Source organism: Mastomys coucha, unplaced genomic scaffold, assembly GCF_008632895.1.
Source record: "Mastomys coucha isolate ucsf_1 unplaced genomic scaffold, UCSF_Mcou_1 pScaffold23, whole genome shotgun sequence".
Lineage (NCBI taxonomy): Eukaryota > Metazoa > Chordata > Mammalia > Rodentia > Muridae > Mastomys > Mastomys coucha.
Window position 1 is genome coordinate 117,265,893 of NW_022196906.1, and position 23,191 is coordinate 117,289,083.

At 45.2% G+C, this 23,191-nt stretch overlaps 1 protein-coding gene and 1 long non-coding RNA gene across 2 annotated transcripts in view; both read left to right on the forward strand.

Moving 5' to 3' along the window:
- Exosc7 (exosome component 7) overlaps positions 1-11,044 on the forward strand; it is a 24,859-nt gene extending 13,815 nt beyond the window's left edge. Inside the window, exons 4-8 of the mRNA XM_031345851.1 lie at positions 1,528-1,693; positions 4,145-4,215; positions 4,464-4,587; positions 5,636-5,791; positions 10,811-11,044. Coding sequence (XP_031201711.1) covers positions 1,528-1,693; positions 4,145-4,215; positions 4,464-4,587; positions 5,636-5,791; positions 10,811-10,915 — 622 coding nt within the window. The 3' untranslated portion in view covers positions 10,916-11,044. The remainder of the gene's footprint in view (positions 1-1,527; positions 1,694-4,144; positions 4,216-4,463; positions 4,588-5,635; positions 5,792-10,810) is intronic.
- Positions 11,045-20,226: 9,182 nt separating this feature from the next.
- LOC116072966 lies at positions 20,227-22,509 on the forward strand. The gene is made up of 3 exons (XR_004111607.1): positions 20,227-21,717; positions 22,114-22,187; positions 22,312-22,509. It is a non-coding gene; the product is annotated as an uncharacterized LOC116072966 (long non-coding RNA).
- The last annotated feature ends 682 nt before the right edge of the window (positions 22,510-23,191 follow it).

Here is a 23,191-nt window from a genome sequence, read left to right on the forward strand (position 1 = left end):
CCTTGTTTTTTCTGTCCTTGAACTTGCTCTGTAGACCAAGCTGGCCTTGAACTCTGCCAGCTTCTGCCTCCCAAGTGCTAGGATTAAAGGTGTATGTACCACTGCCTGCACAACATTGAGACCTGTGTGTCTGTGCATGTGTGTTGTTAGGCATGTAACTGGTGTTGAAGTTAGAAAGAGGCTGTTGTTGCTATCTAGAAAGGTTGGTGCATGGTCGTGACTTCTACCAGAACAGAGCTGGTCTCCACTGTTGTAGCTGAGGCTGACAAAGGAGTTTGGGGATTGCCACATTGCTGTGGCAGCAGTGAAGCTTCTCTGTGCTCTTTAATTTGGGTTCTGCTTGCTGATGGTATAAGGAACGAGCAGGTAATTAATTAGAGAATCACAATTCTTATCCAATAATGCTGCTCTGTGATTTATTCTTGGACTATACCACTGAGTGAGATTCCTTTCACCACTAAATAAGTACATGGGCCCAGTTGTCGGCCATCATGCTGCATTGTTTTCCCTGGAGCCTCTCTCTGCACTGATGCCTGCTTTTCTGGAGTCTGTGGTTTCTTTAACCTTCAGGAATAAGACATATACGTCCACATACACCCCCAGCACTCCCATCCAACTTCCCAGTCTCCAACCATGACCTTCCAGATTTTCAGGAGTCAGGAAGCTTCTGTACATGACTTTCGAGCTGAGCTGATGCTGGCCCTCACCTGTCCTTACTGTACAGATGGGTGGTGTGTGCTTCCCTCACAGACTTTAGGCTGCTTTGAGTCACTGTAGAACTCTCAGAAGAGTCCTCTAAAGCTTTTGAGTTGTATTAGAGTGGCTTGTGTGAGCTCTTGTTAATTCTTTGTGAAGGTAATTGGGCATAAGTATCAGGAGCCCAAAAAAGGATTTTTTTCCCCTCACTTTTAAATGACTTCGAATACAAATACCTAACAGGCCAGCATATTGTCGTGTTTCTATTCATTTTCCTTCTCAGAACAGTAATAACCTCGTTTCTGGAGTCTGCCCTGCTATCTCTCATATATATATAATATATATATATATTATATATATGTATTCTTTTTCCTAAGTCATTCTCGAGGATCTGACACTGACACTGCACTGCTATATAGTGTAGTAAGCCATACTTCAGTCTTGAGGTTTCCTAGCTTTACAAGTGCCAGAGATAAAGTGTTCCTTTTGATCTGACAAGTTCATTGTATCAGCTGAGGTTCGCATTGCCACTGTTCTGTTCTTCCTCCTCTGCTTGCAGGCTTGTCACGTCCACTGACAAGTGCAGGGCACAGTGCCGGTCTTGGCCATTGCATACGCCTGTAGACTCACGAGGCCATCCAGTGTCCTCCATGTCTCATTTCTCATTTCAGGGACCTCACTCCTTGCCCCTTTTGCCTCATGCAAGTTTGGAGTTGGTTTCTCTCTGCCTTTTGGCCCTGGTGATGTTCCTGATACTGGCTCTCCAGTATTCCACAGAGGTCTTTGTACTGATAGAGACTCACTCACTTTTTCTGTTGCTGTCTTGTGTAGTTCAGCCAATGCTACCCCAGAATTTGAAGGTCGAGGAGGTGATGACCTTGGCACAGAGATTGCTAACACCCTCTACCGGATATTTAACAACAAGAGCAGCGTAGACCTGAGGTCCCTCTGCATCAGTCCTCGGGAGCACTGTTGGGTTCTATATGTGGATGTGCTGGTGAGTCACCTTGCAATGTCCCTGTCACACTACCCTTGTTGAAGACCTATCGGTCAGTCTCTCTCCTCCATCTCCCTTCCTCCTCATGGAAAAGTGTTTTCCGCATCCATTTTGAGAATTCAGATTATTTGGGAGGGGACAGTCTCCTATAATACTCTTTTATTTACAAGATAAATGCAAAACATTAATAAGTAGTACATGTAACACTGTTCTATAATAAAATTGTAGTCGTAGCAGAGTTGTACCTAAAATTACCCTAAGGAGTTATCAGGGAATTAAAAACAAGGACCTCGTGGGTAGTACCAAAGAGATGTAGAGTTTGAGTTTAGCAGGTTGGCATTTTGTATAGAATAAGCTCTTTTTACTGATTTTTCAAAGCCTTCCAATCCTTCTATGAGTACACACTAGAGACCTAGAGAAGAGAAGGACTAGACTCATTTCTGATCAGTGGGGAGCAGAGACCTACAGAAGTAAAGAAGTCAGCCAATGTGAGGCCACTGACTGTACTTGGCCTTCTCTAGGAGGGAGGAGCTGGGCTCTGGGCCTCACCTAAAAAGGAGGATTTTTCCAAGGGAAGCTGGCACATACAACAAGATTCGAGCGCACTGCTTTCTGTGTTTCTGATTAGGACATAGATAATCACCTGAAATCACTGCTGCTGAGTATTTTTAGACTCTATATAAACATAGATGACTATGGCAGGAAAATGGTAAATAACAAGACACCTCTGGGGAATTAGAGGCTGATGTTCTGCATTGTTAGGAAGAACTATGAATTCATCTTTAAATGTAGCAGCAGACCCTTGGGAATGTGTATAGGGTGTTTTTCTCAAAAACCTGAGAAAAGGATCTAATTTTAATTTCAGAAATTTCATTTGGGTCTTAAGTATATGGCCAGCGATAAGCATTTCTATATAGCTGGGTGTTGCTAAGGGTCTTTCTCAGGAGGGATGATGGATGCACAAATACATAAGCATGGCATGCCCATCAAAACCAGAAAGAGAGATTCTTGACTTCTCAACATGTAATATAGTTACAGCCATCTGTAATACCCATCTACTCTGTTCCCAGAAATAATGACTCTGAGACTTAACATTTCATGAATAAATGCAAAGGCTAAAAGTTTGCTTGTTCCCTGACTAGCTTGTAACTTCATTACCCAAGTCTTTTCTAAGTCATGAAACTTGCTGGTTACCTGGTCCTCAGTTTCATGTAACCAAGGGTGAATAGTCCATGCCTATTTCCCAGATATCTCTCTCTCTCTCTCTCCCCTTCCCTCTCTGCCTCCCTTCCTCTATCTCTCCTTCTCTCCCTCCATCCTTCCCTTTCTCTGTCTCTGTCTTCCTTCTGCCGGATGTTCCACCTCCTATTTCCTGTCTCAGCTCATTGGCTATAGGCTTTTTTATTGACAAATGATACTTCCATACAGTATGTAAAGATTCTTTCTATAGTGTAACTTTTCTGTCTCCTTGGGGAGTCTGGCTGTTGACTTTTTCCCAGAACCTCAGGTAAAGGTTTCTTGGGAAGGTAGATTTGCTGCTTCTAAGTGATGCATGCTCTGACCTTGTCAGCGAGAAACTACCAATAGTAAAACTTAGACTTTTATAATTAGTGTACAGTGCATACTGGTAAGGACTGAGCAGTGGGTATATATCTTGTAAATCACATACCATAAGTGTCCCCGAGTCCATGCAGTATCCTTTGTTCATCATCTGATAGTGAAGGCTAGAGTGAGGCTTGCAGTGCAGTTGGTAACCACCTGGGGCATCTTAGGCACTGACCCAGCTGCTTGAGAAAACCTTGTCACTTCAGCAGGGCTGTGGGACCTTGCATGTGCACCTGTGTAACCATAGCCGCGGACTAGCAGCACTACAGTTAGGGCGCATGTTACTCTTCTCATGGCTCACGTAGCCAAGGAGGGCAGCCCAGCTTCTTATCTTTACTCTCATTTATTTATTTATATTTTGACTGTTTGGTTAATTGGTTTTGTTTGTTCTTTGAGACAGTCTCTTACCGTGTAGGTCTGGCTATCGTAGAACTCACTCTATAGACCAGGCTGGCCTTGAACTCACCTGCCTCTGCCTTTAAAGTGCTGGAATTAAAGGCTTAAATCACTGTGTCCAGCTTTGTTTGTATTTTGGTGGTTTTTGGTTTTTGTTTGTGTGTTTGTTTAGTTAGTTTTGGTTTTTTGGTTTGAGACAGGGTTTTTACTCTATCCCAGGTTGGCCTGGAACTCTCATTGTATGGCCTTAACTAGCCTCACCCCTATGATGAGACTCCTTCCTCTGCCTCCTGGGTTCTGGGATTATAGATGTGAACCATCATACCTGGTTTTATGTCTTTATTTTTAAATATGCATTCAGCATGGCTTAGGAATATGTTTCTTAGCTGGGTTAATGCCTGGTAGTAGGTAATACTGACTTTTTCTTTCCTCTGTGCCTTTCTCTCTCAGCTGCTGGAATGTGGTGGGAATCTGTTTGATGCTATTTCCATTGCTGTAAAAGCTGCTCTCTTCAACACAAGGTGAGTCTTCCTAAAGAGCAGTCCTATGAGTCTGTGTAGAGCTCATCGTGGAACACTGACAAGGAAATTACACTGTCTAAAATGGTTTTAGTGTTGAAAGAGGTGATATCTAATGTTCCGCTCCAGGAAAGGGATTTGTAAACTAACACTGAGTAAAATACATATATTTCAACTCATGTTCTCAATCTCTGAAAAGGTTATGCTTCCTCCTTCCAGTGGTTGGAAACTTTAATTACTCCTGTTTCTAGGATACCAAAGGTTCGTGTTCTGGAGGATGAAGAGGGGGCAAAGGACATTGAGCTGTCTGACGATCCTTATGACTGCATCCGACTGAGTGTAGAGAATGTCCCCTGCATTGTCACCCTGTGCAAGGTATGAGCTTGTCTCTTAGCCATACCACTTTCCCTGAGAAGGTGCATCTCCTCCAACCCTAGCCTATGAGATTACTTCATAGATTGGGAGGTTGTAGTTGTACACACTGTAGATGCAGCTTTAACCCAAATCTAATAATTAAGTTACATTATAAACCATCATGTAGTGCTCTTTGCCTTCTACTCAGATGATATGCTGAGTCCCGAGAGTGGGGCTGTCTCCCTGTGCAGGACTGCACTGTTCTATGCTCATTTTCATAAACTCCCTTTACTTCAGAGTCCAAGGTAGGACTGGCAGGGTCTCAAACAGCATTCCTCTGTGGACCGTGATATCCACATCTCAGAACTGAGGTCTTTGGTGTTGAATGTCAGATGTGATTTACACAGAGCTCAGAGCCTGACATCTAGCATAGCCTAAAAACTGTTGGCTGGGATTGTGAGTAATTATACCATAGACTTGTTAATAAAAGAATAAAACTAAGCCAGGTGTGGTAGCTCATGTCTATAACTCCGGAATTCTGTAGGTTGGGGCAGGAGGACCACTGCAAGCTTGAGACCTGCTTATATCAAGTACTTGAACAGCAGGGTCACATAGCAAGACCTTGTCTCAAAACGGGGAAAAAATGTGTCAAGTTTAATTCTACTGAAAGTCCATTGTTCACAGGGTGTTGGGACTGAACAGAGCTCTGGAGGATGGGGTCATCTGTCCCTTAGCTTAGCTCTCTAGATTCACTGTTGGAGTGAACAACGTGGCACATGGCCTCATGTGCATTTCTTGCCTGTCTCTCCCCTTGGAAAGCCCAGTGGCCTCTGTCCTGATGAGATGTTTGTGGTTTCATGCCCCTTGTTTCCCTTTTGTCTTTTTATTATTCATACAATGAACCATGATGACAGTGTTGAACATTCCTTCCAGCAATTTCCAGATGAGCAGAATTTAAAATAAGATCTGGGGTGGCCTTTCATGTACAGTCTGTGTAGGCTTTGTGTCAGGGCATCTGGGATCTCTGGTGTATTGCTCACATGTGTATTAAGCTGCCTTGATCTTGTAGATTGGCTGCCGGCATGTGGTAGATGCCACACTTCAAGAGGAGGCCTGTTCCCTGGCCAGCTTGCTGGTATCAGTGACCAGCAAGGGAGTCGTGACATGCATGAGGAAAGTGGGGAAAGGAAGCCTGGATCCCGAGAGCATCTTCGAGATGATGGAGGTAAGTCCACAGTGCTGGAGCGAGCCTGGCTTGGGAAGCTCAGTTTCCTACCTCTTCATCATCCAGGTGTCTTCCCCTGGCACACCAGGACCCCAAGTTGAATGTGGAGAGCATTGCATTAATTAGATAGTGGGTAGAGCTTTAGGCTGGGCGTCAGGCCCTGCTAATGACTGTTAATCTTCACCAAGTCTCTCCTCCACTAATCCCCAGGGGGTGCATTTTGGTCTGAGTATCTGAGGGTATTATCTTTGACTATAGAGTCACGTAACTCTATTATAGAATGAGGAATTGAATTCCTGTCCCTTCCAAAGTGAGAGTAAGTCCAGCACTAAAAGAGTGACCTATCCCGGTTCTTCACAACCTGGAAGTATTTGGGGGAAAGCTAGCAAAGGTGGTGAGATGGCTCAATGAGTAGAGCAATTCCTTCACAAGTATGAGAATCTGATTCAGATCTCCAGCACCCACATCAAAAACTGGGCAGGATGGTGCATGTTTGTAACCCTAATACTAGAAAGGATAAGTAGATCCTGGGGGCTCATTGGCTAGCCATTCTAACCAGTAGTTAAGCTTCACATTCAGGGAGACCCTGCCTCAGAAATTAAGGTGAAGACTGAGAAAGAGGCCTAATGTTGACCTGTGGCCTCTATGAGCACATAACAGGACATGGTGGCAGTGTGCCTGGCTGGACCCACAAAGCTAAGTCTGAGGAGCAAAGGCTGTTCCCTAGACCTTCATACAGGAACTCCAGGCTTTTGAGCTCAACAGTAGTAAAAACAAAGCACTTCTCATTTTTATTATTAAAACAAGCAAACTATGAGGTGTCGTTTACAGTTAGCTTAAACAGATACAAGTACAGTGAGGGAATCCACCTGATATTAGGTCCTGTCATCTTTGCTCATGTGCAAGAGCCAAGAATATCCTCCTAGGCCTTTGTCTTTCCCACAGAGACAATGTTGACATGTCAAAGCATCCCCTTCATGCCCTTGCTTTTAAAAGCCCTCACTTATTACAGTTTATGAAGTTTTTTTTTGTTTTTTTTTTTGTTTTTTTGAGGGACTCAAATCAGGTGTAATTTCAGAGATTTGAAATCTTCCAGGAGACATCCCAGTGGGGTGCCTGGAGGTACATTCAAAGACAGTTTAGTGCCCATTGGGTGATGGGGCTGTCACTGAACTTTTCGTAAGTTCAAGAGGCTATGGCAGTAATTTCCCTGAAAGTGCCAGAAAGCAATTTAACCTGGTACTGGGAATTTTTGGCCAGCTGCAAGAGCTCAAGGGATTTATGAACTGCTTTCGAGAAGGGAAGTCACCCAAGGGTCTATGTCCTAACTTGTAAGTGAGTCAGGAAGTTGGTCATAAGGACCGGGGCATTGAAAGCCAACACCTTAGCCCAAAAGAAGCTGGCCAGGCACTATTTGGGCATATAGGGTCCCTCCCGCCAACTGGAGAAACTCTTTACCAGGTAATAAGCTGGTGTGTGTTTGTGGGCTTCTGCAGTCGGGTAGCAGGAAGTGTGGGACCGTGCGGTCAGTGTGGCCAGAGGCACGTGGTGGCACAGCTCATGTGGTAGAAGTCTGTGAGTCTTGAAGTGGCAGCAGTGATGGTCTGCAGCAGCAGTGGAAATCCACACGGTGGATGACCGCAGGTGCCAGTGGATGGAGTCCCCGTGGTGAAGCAGTGGCTGCAGGCAGTGATGGCAGTAGTGGTTGTCCACATGGTATCCATTCTCCAGGGGCAGCAGTGGGTTCACGGTCGCACTGGGCAGCATAGCTCTCCTGCATTGTGGTTACTGAAGTCCTCAGCACCAATGTTGTGATCTTCACCTGGCTTCAGAAAGACCACACCAGGCCTAACAGCTCCATGTGAGGTTTATTGAGAGAGAGAGAAGGGCAAGGTGGCCACAGAAAGAGAATGGGAGAGAGAGAGAGAGAGAAAAAAAGAGAGAGAGAGAGAGGGAGGGAGGGAGGGGAGAGGGGAGAGAAAGAGAGTTTATGAAGTTTTTATAGAAGGCCATCTTGTGGGAAGAGCATTCTATATTCTGCCCTACCCATAGTTCATTGCATTCTTACACAAGCTCTCACACCAAGGTATAGGCAGTGAAGAGACATGTCTCCCAGGCTGTGCATTCCAGCCTAGGTCTCGAGGCTTCTCCTGCAGGGAGGGAAGGATGGCTGCTCTGAGAATATGAGGGACAGAAATGCTGGTGTCAGTGCCCATTAGCTGTTGCTCTCTGTATCCTTTTTTTTTTTTAAAGATATATTTATTTTATGTATATGAGTACACTGTAGCTACACCAGAAGAGGGCGCAAGACCCCCATTACAGATGGTTGTGAGCTACTATGTGGTTGCTTGGAATTGAACTCAGGACCTTTGGAAGAGCAATCAATGCTCTTAACCGCTGAGCCATCTCTCCAGCCCCATCTCTGTACTCTCCTAAGCAACCTAGGTTTGAGTTTCTCTACAAATATTAAAATGCAGTAGGAGCCCTACCAAAGACCTCATCAGACAGGAAGAGCTCAAGCCTTCCCTTGGAGAGGGCTCACCCAGAGAACTTAATGGGAAATCTGTAAAAGTATCCTTTCCTTGCCTGAATGATTGTTGTCTCTGAGGCTTGCTGCCTCCATCTGCTAACCTAGGCCTTGTCCTGGAAAACTTCTCGCCTCTGTACAATATTACCTAGGCCTAGAATGTTTTCGGCCTCTGAGACTTACTGCTGAATGAGCTCATTGTTCTTAGCTCTTTCTGAACTCTAGCTGGCTAATCAACTCAGCCATTCTGCCTCGAACTTCTTTCCAACCTGATTGATTCAAACTGCCTTCTGTCAGCTTTTCTGAATTGCTCTGCTTGGCCTCAGACTAACTCTGTTCTAATCTTCTGGCTCATTCTCATTCTCCAGCTCATTCTGTCTTCACCTCTGCCTAGGTTGTTCCTTCTCTGTAACGTGTCTCTGGTACAACTGTCCTGGTAAAACTACCTCCTTTCTCTCTCTGCACTGCCCCCAAGTAGCTTCCCTTTCCTCTCTCTTCTACTGAGAATTACACAGATCCTATTTTATCAAATCTTTCTCTGACTCATCACTTTGTCCGCCACTCAATTAGACATTACTTTTAAACATGTGTGCTTCCTTCTGCAAAGTAACTTTACTTTCATTGTTGGGACTAAAGGTGTGTACTAAGGGCATGTCTGTATTCTAGCCAGAGGGATTAAAGGTATGTGTTAAGGACTGAGCCACACCACAACTAGAAACAGTTTTTTTGTTTTTATTTTTTATTTTTTTTTTCAGTATATAACATAATCTCAGGGTTCACAGAACAATCAAATATCCTGCAACAGAAATACAGATGTTTTAAACAAAGATTTATTGTGTACTACATGCCGCATGGTTCTTAGTGTTTTTCCCAGTCCGTTATCCCCCATAGTTATTCACTTTTTTTTTTGAGATGAAGAACCTGAGGCATGTAAAGGAGAAGCAGGTGTCTCTGAAGTGTTGTAGCTGTGCCTCCAGGGCTGTCAGCCTGTATTTGCCAAGAGCTTGGGGCCAGGGTTACAGTGGCTGGGAAATTAGCTCCATCAGTGAGCTAAGCCTGGTCCTCCCTAACCTGGAAATGGGGTCTGCAAATGTGGCTCAAAGCACTACTTAGCTCTGCAGGCTGTGGCTTCTGCTTTCCACTCCTATTGTCCTTGCTCTTACCTTTTCTCATCTTTCTCCCACCTGCATTTACATGGATAGTTAGACCACCTGTTTGATAGACTTGAACATCTTTCTGTGTGGAGGATGTGTGTGTATGTGTATGTTTGTGTGCATGTACATTCGTGTGTGTGTGTGTGTGTGTGTGTGTGTGTGTGTGTTTGCATATGTGTAAGTGCATGTAGGGAGGTGCTTACTCATGGAAGTGTGTGTGGAGTTCGGAGGTTGGCACTGAGTGTCTTCCTCAGTCATTCTCCACCAGTCTGTATTGGGGCAGGATCTCTGAGTTGAACCCAGTTGGTCTAGCCAGCCAGCTTGTTCTAGGGATCCCTGCTTCCGACTCCCTGTGAGCTGAGATCACAGGTGTGCTACCACATCTGCCCAACATTTATGGGTTCTGGGAGGCTGACCGCTAATCCACAATAATCTTTTCATAAGTAGTCATATCTGGAGATTCACCTCACATAACAGTTGGCACAAGGATAGATACAGAGGTTATGACTGGCCTGGGGCTGGGGTCTATAGGCTTGGTGCCTTTTCTCTGACACTGAAATCCAATCCAGAGTCAAAGTCATAGCCACAGGCTGTGAGAACACTCAAAGTTTGCAGTGGTGACTTGAGGTTTAAGATTTATAATCTTAAAATGATTCATGAGCCTGGAGCCAGGATAACGTAAAGATTTCACTTGAGGGGTTTGGGGACATTCTTTACATTTATTTAGGTTTTTTTTCTAGCCTGTCTGCTGTTTGGATGCTATTAGCTAAAGTAGCATATATAGCCTGACCTGTTCTGTTTGCTATTCTCATGCGGCTCTGCAAGTAGCCAAGGACCCTATCCAGTGGCTGACTTTGGCACCTGAGACTTGTACCTGGGGGGCTGCTGTCAGATGAGTTAGGAATGACTTATTAATAAGATAGTAGAGGTAGTCTGCTCTTCAGCAGGGGGGTTCTCTGTGGTTTTTTATCTTTATTATGCCTTGGCCAGGTTTGGTTGGCACTGTGGCTGTTTGTTGTGGCCACAGGAGCACTGATGGTTGGGCATCCTTCCCTGGCCCTTCATGCTTTTCTTGTGTGTGTAGAGGATCTCCAAGTGTAACCATGAAGCTGTTGGGGTTTATAGTTCATGTTGTATTAATTGAAAGTCTGTTCTGTTAGTGAGCTGGAGTGCAGCTCTGGGGAATGTATACCTAATTTGCAAATGAAAAGCTGCTTTAAAGGTTCTGTGGTGGAGAAGGATGTGTAGGTCTTAGGCAGACTAGCAAGCAGGTGGGGGCTTCTGATCAGTTGTACCTCACAGGCAGGTGACCTCTGTCCTGTCCCTGTCATCCTACAGAGCAGCAAGCGAGTGGGCAAGGTGCTACACATGTCCTTGCAGAGCCTTCTGCACAAGGAAGAAAGCCTGGGGCCCAAGAGGCTGAAAGTCGGGTTCCTGGGATGATTTGTCTCCACTGTGCGGGACATTGGTTGCTTCGCTTTTCTATTGAGACTGGTTTGTATATATTTTTCTTAATTGTCAAAATTTAAGTCAACATTTGTAAATGTAAAAATAAAGTCTATATTTTTGGTCTGTTGGTGTTGCTAGCATCTCCAACTTCATACCAAGATACCATCCTGTTGAGCAGTCTGCTACCAGGATGGAGTTGAAAGTGAGTGGGGAGTTGCCTGCTTTAAAGTACAAGAGAATGACAGCAAACTCTGAAGTGAAGACCCTGTGGAAGCTAGACATGGTAGCATAGACTTGTAATACTTGCACTGGGGAGGACTCAAGCTTGAGACAATTAACAAGACCAGTCTCCAGACAGGTTCCTCCCAGGAAGTGGTTTAAAGATGTAGCCTGTGATAAGTATTTTGTGAATTATTTTTTTCTTCATAAAGCTTTTGGACTAAGAATCTAAATGCCAGGTATAGTGACACACACTTTTAATCCCAACACCAGCAAGGCAGAGGTAGGTAGATTTCTGTGAGTGTAGGGCTAGCCTAGTCGGCATAGTGGGTTCTAGGCCAGTCAAGTGGGACCTACATAGTGAAACCATGTCACAAAAATCAATCAATGAATCAATCAATCAGTCAGTTCAAACCACCCCCCACCTACCATGTACTTGGTGCTTCTGAGGGTCGGGAATGAGGAGACCATGGCCACAGAGGAGGGCCCAGACCTCCTGCCTGTGCTTGCCAGGTAACCTTACCAGGTCCTGCCAGGCACGAGATCCAGAAGACCCTTCCTTGGGTCAGGGGCTTAGTGGCCACTTGGGTCCCTCCCCATCCTATCCTACCATTCTTAGATTTTTCTGCTTAGATTTTTGAGTCAGAGTCTTATGTAGCCCAGTGATGCCTTTGAACTCCGAGTCTTCCTGCTCAGGATTAGATTGCAGGCATGTCCTAGCATATCAGACTCTAGTCTTGTTTTCAAATTCCTTTGTGTTTTATAACCCCACCCTGATGTTTCATAAGATGGCCATGTTGTATCAGCACTATAAGGGCTGCTTAAGGAATGTTATCATTTGACTTACCAGCCAGCTTTTAATTGTCTGGAGACAGTAGGGAAGATAGTCTACTCATAGTGCAGCATGGTGGAATTAAGACTTCGTGGATAGAGGAGTATTTGTTTGGTTTTTTCCCAGGAGAACTAAAGCTCCTAAATCAATCTCATAGGGCCCTTGGGAGGGAGCTGACTCACGGAGAACATTTCAGCCAGAGGTATTTGCATTCCTCATTGAGTCAGTCAAACAGGGCGAGGTATTAGTAATTTATCATCTAATGAGAAGAGCAGTGCGAGCTGCAGCCCTCATGTATTACCTTCAGAGGTCCAGGCATGGGCCCTCCCTCGTGTGACCAGGTCCATCCATCCCTGCAAAGAAGTAGCTGGATTTGTGTGTCCCAGGGAAGCTGCTTACCTACTGATAGCTAGCCTGGGCTGTTGTGTTTTCCCAGTGCATGCCACAACAGATGCCATGATCCCGTGTTCCCAACAAAGCAGAGGACAGGCTTCATCTGCCCTGTGCCCACTGTGTACCCACGAGGAATGATGAACAGTGGTGGTGCAGACATGTGTCTCAAATGTGAATAAGGTACACAAGTCTTCAGTTCCAAGAACTGCTTTCACTTGATCACTTTGGAGTGTGTAGGACCTTTAGTGCTTTTGTATGTGCCCATGGGTAGTAAAAATGAATGTTCAGGTTAACACAGCAGTACCATGGGCACAAGCTGGGACAGGTCACCCACATTCATATGCCACCTCCCTATTCATTCACACATACCTCTCATCTTCCTCTGGTTCCTTGGGAAAATTGATGAGAGAGGAAAACCCTGAGTCCAGTTTGTAGGTAAATTGGTTCTGTAAATTGGGACAGCAGTGAGGGAGCCATAGTCATAGAACACTTGGTGGTTTGTTTTTCATGAAGGGAGAAAGGTACGTAGCTAGTCTGGGTCAAAGTTCTCCAAAGAGAAGGATGTGATCAGACAGAAGGGGTGTACGCTGAAAGCAAAGAATATGGCATGCCCTAAAATCCTGCCAAAGAGGGCCCTTCTGCAGAAAGTAGTCTGTCGCCAGCTAGTCTCTTCCTGAGGGCCTTTGCAGACCCAGACTGTGGGCTGTGGATCAGGCCCCAGCAACACCTTTGATGCTAGTGTGATGATTTTCAATCTGCATTATCTCCAAACAGCGCTAGGCCCACACCTGCCAAAATCCAAGACAATGTGTGGGAAAGGAGTTTGAGTTTAGACATCCTGGAAGCAGGGAGGAGCTGGGGCACTAATCACATAGGCAGAGACGTAAGCTCAACACACCTTTTCTGGAAGAGGTGGGCACACAGGAGTCTGGGAAGACACCTTGCTCCTCAGCACTGTCCTTGCAGGTTATCCACTAGCTATTTCCCACAGGTAACACCTGTGTCCCTTGAGAAGATCACACATGTGACAGATGATGATTTTATGGAATAGGAGTGTGTCTCCAGAAGACACCTGCTAGGTGTCTCCAGATCTGAAACATGGGAATCCTGGTTCACTTTCTATCCTCAAGTCTTGTGAGCCCCATGAGACCAGGCCCGGCAGGCCACGTCTGGCCTCCCAAGGTCTACACAACACAGGCGGTGCCAGGACAAAGGGGCAGAGCCACATACTTGAACAGATGGCCAGGGTCAAAGGCTATTTGTGTTTGGTTTTGAGTAAGGGTGAGACCACCCTTGCTTTCAGGTTAGAAATCTGTATTCTGAATGCTCTGGCCTTTGAAGGGTGTGGGAAGAAAGCCTCAGGCTAGGCCACACGGCTGCTGACACGGGGCCAGCAGTGCTGGGGCTGAGGGGAAACATCTGTGAGAGGTTGTGTGAGGGCCAGCTGCATGCCCTCAGAGAATTTCACATGTTTAAGCAGATCTGGGTGGGGTGCCCAGATCTTGTTTTGTCCAGTTCTGACTTTTAAAAAAGTTTTCAAAGTGATAGGAAAAAACAAAGACAAACAAAACCCAATCCTGAAAATTGCATTATGCTTTGACACTCTTCCCAGTTTTCCACCTCCACTTTTACACTTAGCACAATAAGACAGCCTTGAGGGTGGAGAGCTTAGCACACATTTCCTTGGGGAAATATTAATCTATTAATATTTCCTGGCTGAAACCCAGCCCTGCCTGTTCTCTTCTGACACATCATGGGGACAGTACCACAGATCTGTAGTTGGAGGGAATGAAAGTGATAGGGCTCCAGATGGCCTGTCAGAATCCACTGTGGCCAGCTATACTGTGCACCTGGCTAGAGAGAAGTGGAGTAGATAATATGAATGCTTTACAGATCCAGGGTCAGCACGGGTAACAGATGAACCAGAATTGCTGTTATGTATCTGTCTGTGGCTTTGTACAGGGAAGTCCAGACTGCCCCTAAGGGCCCCATACATAGGTTGTGTTCTGAGAGCTGCACCACAAAAGATTTAAAAAAAAAAAAATCCAGCAAATGGAACTGGGGTGTAACATACTTGCCTAATATGTAGAAGGCCCTGGATTTAAGCCCAGTACTAAGATAGACAATGGGGGTTGGACTGGGGCAGGAAACTTAGAGGAATAATGAGAAGAAAGAGAGGAAGGCACCTGGAGAAGGGGCAAAGGACATGATGTCCAGTCACTAGCCTGAATGCCTGCTCCAGGGGCCACTGGGTAATATTTTAGAGGCCAACCTCAAGCTAACACAGCAGGCTAAATGATCTTTTCTAATCTGCTCGCTCTCTCGCTCTCTCGCTCTCTCTCTCTCTGTTTTTTTGTAGTGACAAAATGTTAAATGGGGCTGTCATAGTTAGGATTCCTATTGCTGTAAAGAGACACCATGACCATGGCAACTTTTTTTGTTTTTTTTTTTTTGGTTTTTAGAGACAGGGTTTCTCTGTAGACCAGGCTGGCCTCGAACTCAGAAATCCGCCTGCCTCTGCCTCCCAAGTGCTGGTCATGGCAACTCTTATAAAGAAAAATATTTAATTGGGAGCTGGCTTACAGTTTTAGAGGTTTAGTCCATTATCATCATGACACGAAGTGTGGCAGCATGCAGGCAGACATGGTCCTAGAGAGGTAGCTGAGAGACAGACAGACGAGAGAGAGAGAGAGAGAGAGAGAGAGAGAGAGAGAGAGAGAGAGAGAGAGAGAGAGAGAGATCTACATCTGAATCTAAAGGCATCAGGAAGAGAAAGTGACACTGGGTTTGGCTTGAGCATGTGAAACCCAACGCCTATCTCCCCCTACCCACCCTCTGTAACACACTTCCTCCAACAAGGCCACACCTCCTAATAGTGCTACTCCCTATGGTTCTATGGGGCTATTTTCACTCAAACCACATTCTACATTTACTGGCCCCATAGGCTTGTAACCTATCATAGTCCAACTTTAAAAGTCTCCATCATTTTTAACAGTCTCAACCCTGCCTAAAAAGTCCAAAGTCTCTTCAGAGACTCATTGTAATCTCTTACCTGTGACCGCTGTAAAATCAAAACAAAGCAGATCACATACAATGGCATAATGTATATATTACTGTTCCAAAAGGGAGGGAAAGGAACGTAATGAGGAAATACTGGACCAAAGCAGAAGTGAAAACCGACTGGGCTGTAATCTTGGGCTTTACCATTTGCACCCCAGTCCCTGAAATAACTCTGAGACTTAATTATAAATTATATATGACTAAGGGCTGGTGAGATGGCTCAGCGGTTAAGAGCACTGACTGCTCTTCCGAAGAGCGTGAGTTCAAATCCCAGCAACCATCTGTAATGAAATCTGATGCCCTCTTCTGGTGTGTCTGAAGACAGCTACAATATGCTTACATATAACAATAAGTAAGTCTTTGGGCTGGAGCGAGCAGGGCCAGAGCGAGCAGAGGTCCTGAGTTCAATTCCCAGCAACCACATGATGGCTCACAACCATCTGTACAGCTACAGTGTACTCATATACATGAAAAATAGATAAATCTTCAAAAAAATTATATATGACTAAATTTTTAGGCCACAAGGTTTTTCTCATTCCCACTAGCGCATAACTTATTTCTCCCATTTAAACTATTCTGTTTTTCACATGGCTAGTTACCTCTCCTCAGTTTCCTATGTCCATCTCCATCAGCTTCCAGGACACATCTCTCTCCCGTGTCTGACTCTATCCCAGGATTCTCTTTCCCTGCTGGAACTCCCACCTCCTATTTCCTGCCTAAGCTAATAGGCCAACAGCATTTTGTCAACAGGTGATGATGCTTCCATACCCTGCACAGGAGGTGTTCTCTACAGTGGGCAAATTCCAAACTCATGTCTAACATGAGTTTAAACCCATGTCTAACATCAGTGTGCTCTTCAGATTTCCAATGCCTTTCAGCTTTGTTGACTGCAACATACTTCTTGCTCTTGAGCGGTTTTCTACTCTGTTAGCAGCTTTCCCACAGATATCCCATAGCTCTGGCATCTCCAGTATTTTGGGGTCTCCAAAGCAATCCATGCTTCATCTTTACAGCTTCACACAATAACCGCTCTAGGTTGCCTCCATGAAGGGACATCTCTGACATATGCCTTGTTTCAGGGGCTTTCCTTAGTTGTGGAGAGAGATTCCATAACCCCTTACTTGTATCCTTGACTCTAAAGCTGGAACCATGTGGCTGAAGTTGCCAAGTTCTGGTGCTTGCTGGAGCTGGAACATGGTCCCCTTGTTCAAATACATTTTCACCATGTCTTAGTTAGGGTTTTACTGTTGTGAACAGACACCATGACCAAGGCAACATTTAATTGGGGCTTGCTTACAGGTTCAGAAGTTCAGTCCGTTATCATTAAGGCAAAAACATGGCAGCATTTAGGCAGGCATGGTGCAGGAGGAGCTGAGAGTTCTACAGTATGTTCACTGGAAGGTTGCTATCAGAATACTGGCTTCGAGGCAGCTAGGACTAGGGTATTAAAGTGCACACCTACTCCAACAAGGCCAAACCTTGTAACAGTGCCACTCCCTGGGCCAAGCATATTCAAATCATCACACACCAGCTATCTGTCTTCAGTAGTTCCTTTCACTGTCTAAGCTTGGCTGTCCCGGAACTTGCTCTGTAGATTAGCCTGGCTTTGAACTCAGAGATCAGCCAGCCACTGGGATTAAATACGTGCACCACCACACCTGGCCCTGAGCTTTTCTTTGATTCCTTTCATTTTAAGTTCCTTTTCACAAGTTGCAGCTTAGCTGGTTGGGGTCTTCCTGAGATTACCACTCCCTTTATTCTGCTTAGCATTAGCCTTTTCTTTAATCTGTTTACACTTCTTGGTACTCCTTTTCTCCTTCACCTGTACATTTTATATTTCTCTTTGCTCAGTATGCTCCTTTTTATTATAGACCTACCCAAGACTGTCCACTAATAGCCACACAACACAATCAATGGTAGGTTGTTTGGAAATGCCCACTGCCGAAGCTATTAATTCATAACTTCAATTTAGTCTCAGGTAGACTTTTTTTTTAAGACAAGGTCAAAAAACAGCCACATTTTTTACCAAAATATTGCAAGAATCCTCTCTAGGTGACATGTTAATATTCTCCTCTGAAACCTCTTGAGCTGGACCCCACAGTTCAAATTACCCTCACACCACTGTCTTCCATGTTCCTAGTAGTATGGCCCATTAAGCCCCACTTAAAGGATTCAACTGCTTTTCTAATCCAAAGACCCAATATATTCCATATTCCTCCAAATAAAATCATGGTTCCACCTATCATAGCGATACCCCACTCCTGGTACCAATTCTGTCTTTAAAGTTTCTATTGGTATGAAGAGACACCATTACCATGGCAACTCTTATAAAGGAAAACATTTAATTGGAGGCTTGTTGGATCCTGCTAATTAAAGTTGAAGTCTACAATTGACCAGACCACTCTCTTGAGCGTGACACAAAATGGGGGTATTCCTTTACCAGCAGAGTTCTCCTCTGACCTTGTTTGGGGAGCTTACCCCCCCATGCAAATGAGGTCTCCTAAGCCATAGCCAATGATATGTACCTACCCTAGAAATCCACATCTGTTGTGATCATAAAAAGATAAAGAGTTATAAGAATATGTTCTGAGGGGTTGTGGTGAGGTGTAGGCGAAGGGGGTGCTTCTGCTGGCCCATACTGAGACTTCCCTTCCTTCTGAGTGGCAACCAGGCACAGGATGGTATAACATAGAATAGAGCTTATTCAGGACATGGGGAGGTGAGTTAGGATGGCAGCAGAGGCAGAGAAAGGCAGAAAGAAGGAGAGAGTAGAAAAGTAGAGGCTGGCCATGACCACGGCCATGACTACATGGAAAGAGGGGGGAAGGGAATGGGGAGAGAGGGGGAGTAAGGGGGAAAGAGAGTAAGAGAACAATATAGACAAGAGAACAAGAAGGTAAGAGAGAGAGAGAGAAAGACAGGAGGAGAGAGAGAGAGAGGAGAGAGAGAAAGAGAGAGAGGGAGGAGGGGGCAAGCAGCCCCTTTTATGATAGTCCAGGCCTATCTGGCTGTTGCCAGGTAACTGTGGGGAGGAGCATACCTGGCTGCTGCTGCCAGGTAACTGTGGGGAGGGAGTCCAGACAGAATACCAACAACATCCCCTTCCCCCCAAACTATATAGTCCTTGATTCACCCTGATTAAAGTTGAACTGCCTCTCTGAAGCTGATTCCAGTAGTCATTTCTTTCGTACTCACGGGCCGTCTGAACCCTGTTTGTCAACTCTGCTCCCTTTGTCCTCATGGGCTGGTGACCAGCAACCTTCCAGAGAATGAAGGACCACAGGGGCTGGCTTATAGTTCAGAAGGAAACCATTTAATTGGGGGCGAGTATACAGTTCATAGGTTTATTTAATCATAGGTATCGTGATGGCATGCAGGCAGACATGGTACTAGAGATGTAGTTGAGAGTTCTACATCTAGATCCAAAGGCAGCAGGAAGAGAGTGACACTGGGCCTGGCTTGAGCATCTGAAACCTCAAAGCCCAATCCTAGCTCACACTTCCTGCAACTAGGCTATACCACATAATAGTGCCATCCCCTATGGTCCTGTGGGGGCCATTATCGTTCAAACCACCACATTCCAATCCCTAGCCTGCCAAAGGCTTCTAACCATATCATATAGCCCAACTTCAAAAGTACCCAACTTCAACCCTGTTTAAAAGTCTTTAGAGACTTAGCAATCTCTTAACCATAACACCTGTAAAATAAAAATAAAAAAGCAGATCATGGGCTGAAGAATTTGTTCAGTGGTTAAAAGCACTTGATTCCCAGCACCCACATGGAGGCTCATCACTTTCTCAGGCAACAGGCATGCATCTGGTGCACAAACATATGGGTAGGCAAAGCACTCATATGAATGAAATAAATCTAAAAAAGTTTTTTTTAAGTAAAAAATATAAATAAATAAAATTTTAAAAGCAGATCACATACTTTCAACATACAATGAACATATAGAATAAACATTACCATTCCAAAAGGGAGGAAAAGGACAGGGACACATGTTGACATTAGGAACTCCCAAACCTATGACATCACATAGGTGACACCACAACCCACAGACCTGTTGCCGAGACAACAGCCGCCATATTCCCAGAATCCACATGGCTCACCTCCCACCTTTATTCATACACACACACATACACACACGCATGTGTGTGTATATGTGTGTGTGTGTGTTTGTGTGTGTGTATGGATAATATTTATGTCTCTTTCGTCCCCCTCTCCCCTTTCCACTGCCACCTTGTCTCTCTCTAAATAGACCTCTTACACATGGAACTGTTTTGAGCCTAGTGTGCTGTGTCCAGACGCAGGCTGCTATTCTAACATATCATTTGGTGCCGAAACCCTGGGCGCCCCCATTCCCTTTTCTTTTTCTTTCCTTCCTTCCTTCTTTCCTTCCTTCCTCCTTTCTTTCTTTCTTTCCTTCTTTCTTTCTTTCTCTCTTTTTTTGGTTTTTCGAGACAGGGTTTCTCTGTGTAGCCCTGGCTGTCCTGGAACTCACTCTGTAGACCCCCTCACTTTTTCTTTCCTTCTCTTTATAATAACAAGAAGGGAGATATGCTGGCACTAGGACCTCCAAAACCTATGACATCACATAGGTGACAGCATGACCCACAGACCTGTTGCCAAGACAACAGCCACCATATTCCCAGAATCCACTTGGCTCACCTCCCACCTTTACCTAATCATTACATCATTATCCATATATATAAGGGGAATGCCCCTCTCTCTGTCTCGTCCCCCACTTCTCTTTTTGCCACCATCTTCTCTCTCTCTCTCTCTTTCTCTCTCTCTCTCTCTCTCTCACTCTCTCTCTCTCTCGCTCTTTCTGTCTCTCCCAATAAAAACCTCTTACACGTGGAACTGTTTGGGCCTAGTGTGCTATGTCCAGACTCAAGCCGATATTCTAACACATCAACACATTTCCTCCAACAAGGCCATACCTCCTAATACTGGCATGAACCATTTTCATTCAAAACACCAGAGGGGCTACATAAACAGTGATATATCCTTACGTTTAACAGAATACCATTTTTAGAATAATAAATGGGGCAGTGGGCTATTAACAACCCCATTGATTTTTAAAAAATTATTTAGAGTTCTTCCCACTCTCCCAGAGGATGTGAGTTCAGTTCCCAGCACCTATCCAAGGCAGCTCACAACTTGTCTGTACCTCCAGCTCTAGGAGATCCAGTGCCCTCTCTGGCCTCCAAGGACACATGTACAAACACTCATATACCTAATACATATATTAAAATAAAAATAAATTGATGAACATTTGTATATGTACGTGGGTATTTTTCATGGGGTGTGTGTAAGTCAGAGGACCATGCCCAGAAGTTGGTCGTCTCCACCTTTTAGGCTCTGGGAATGATGCTCAGGTCATTAGGCTTGGAGGCAACAGCCTTTACCTGCTGAGTCTTGTTATTGCTGAAGGATTGTAATTTTAAAGCATTTTTGTTGTTGTTGTTGTTGAGACAGTATCTCTGTAGTCCAGGCTAGCCTCAAACTGGTGGAAATCCTTCTGCCTCAGCATCCAGAGCATTTGGATTACAAGCATGAGCTTGAAACATCCTGTAGTTGCCACGCATGCCACTGATAGAGACACAGTTAAAGCTGAGTGGCAAATTGTCTTCCCTCAAAACTTCTGGAGCATCTCCAGCTGTGCAAACCTTTCTGTGGAGACACATTGGGTCCAAGTCTGGGGAAGCCCCAAGCCAAGACACCTCACCCTTCTGACTATCCTAGTTCTAGAAAAGGCATTGTAACAGCACATGTGGAGTTCCTTGTACTTGCATAGAAGTCTATGCAATGTGTGTACACCTATCCCTTACAAAGTCCTGCAAATGAAATAACCCAGAATGTTGCCTGCTACTTAAGTACAACCCCCACAAGCAACCCCCACAAGCTGACCTTTAAGATTCAGGCTTTACTTGCTAGATCAAGTCGGGAAGAGTCACTCCTCAAGGTCAGGTGGAAGCCTGCTTGGAATTAATTTTAGGCAGATAGTTCTCAGTGTGCCTCCCTGAGAGTGGCACATCCTTTCTCCAAAGTACGTACGTTCTGATCACAGCATTCCTGTGTGGCTTACTCCTAGCCTCCAGTGTTTTCATATGGCTCATTGTCTCCAATCTGCATGTCTAGCTTTCTGTCAGCCCCCTTCCTGTCCCTGTCCCCACAGATGCTGAGAATCCAGGATGTGCCTCTCTGTCACTCAGCTACCAGTTATTTCTCCTTTTTCCTTGAGCTCCGACGTGGACCACCACGCCTATTCCTCCTCTGCCCTGGCCAGGTTAGTTGTCCTCCCTCCCTGCCAGCTCAGGCAGTTAAATGCCTAGTGATGCCCCACTGCAAACTCCAGGCACAGCATGGATCCTTGCCATGCCTCCCTAGGACCTATTATGACTATGAGGCACCGTGGGCTCACACAGTTCCCGATATATGCTGGTCCCCTAAGGTTCTCCCATGGTTTGTAAGCCTGGGATAATCTCCCCAGCAAAAGTAGAGCAGGGCTCCACAGTCTGGCCCCATTTTGGGAAACAGGTCTTGGACTAACACATACTTAGGTTCTTGCTATTTCTTTTGTTGGCTGTAATGGAGTTAGGCCACGGCAAGGAGTTGGGAAAGCAAGAGTTTTTGTTTTTTTAAAAGAACTATTAACTTCCGCCTGCATTTTCTACCCACCCAGTTTTCCTGGAAGCAAGACTCCTTGTTAAGTTATGCAATCACCAGTCCCCAGATTATCCCAGTGAGGTTCCAGCTGTGAGTATGAACCCTCTCCCACTTACAAAAATGATGGGTGGTGCTCTTTCCATTAGTTAAGGGGATCTGCAGATGTTCCGCTTCCAGCTGGTCACTGGCTGACCATCTAAATTCCTTTTCCTAGGCCTGGACAACATGCCCCTCCCCAATCAGATGGATCAAGGCTGGTCCAGAGATCAGAGAAAAGCTGAATGACATAGGTACTGCATATTTTTTGGACTTGAACTCCTGAACTTCCTGCCTCAGACTCTCAAGTGCTGTGATTACAGATGTGGACAATATCCTGTTTATTAAAGATGTGCACAACATCCTGTTTATTACATGCTAAGGATCAAACCCAGGGTTTTTGTTTGTTTGTTTGGTTGGTTTTGTTTTTTGAAACAGGATCTCTCTGTGTAGCCCTGGCTGTCCTGGAACTCACTCTGTAGAGTGGGCTGGTCTCCAACTCAGAGATCCACCTGTCTCTGCCTCCTGAGTGCTGGGATTAAAGGTGTGAGCCACCATGCTAGCTCAAAACCAGGGTTTCTTGCATGCTAGGCAAGCACTCTACCAACTGAGCTATACCCCCATCCCTGCATTTTATTTTTTAAAGGGTCTTACTCACAGAAAATTTCAACTACTTTACAAAGGACCTTATCTCCAGAAGCCATTTTTGAATAAATGGTCCATCTGGGCCACCTTGCTGCCTAAAGGTGAAAACATGGTCATACATTGTAGCATTCCTACTGGAGCTAGGACAGGACATACCTCTGCCCTGTGTGCCTTACATCCCATCAATTGTCTCCAAGGGCCCTTTCCAGAATTATATGTGGAACTGAATTGTGTATTCATCTCCTCCAGCCTGATGCTGATGGTAGTGTGCTAGCTCCCACTCTGCAGTCTCCAAACACTGGTGGGTTCACACCATAGGAGCTCCTTCAGGCTGGCTGTTCCCACTGGTGGGTCCTAAGCATTCTTTAAATATGCATGATTCCTGGCAGTGAGACACATTTGGGTTCATTTCC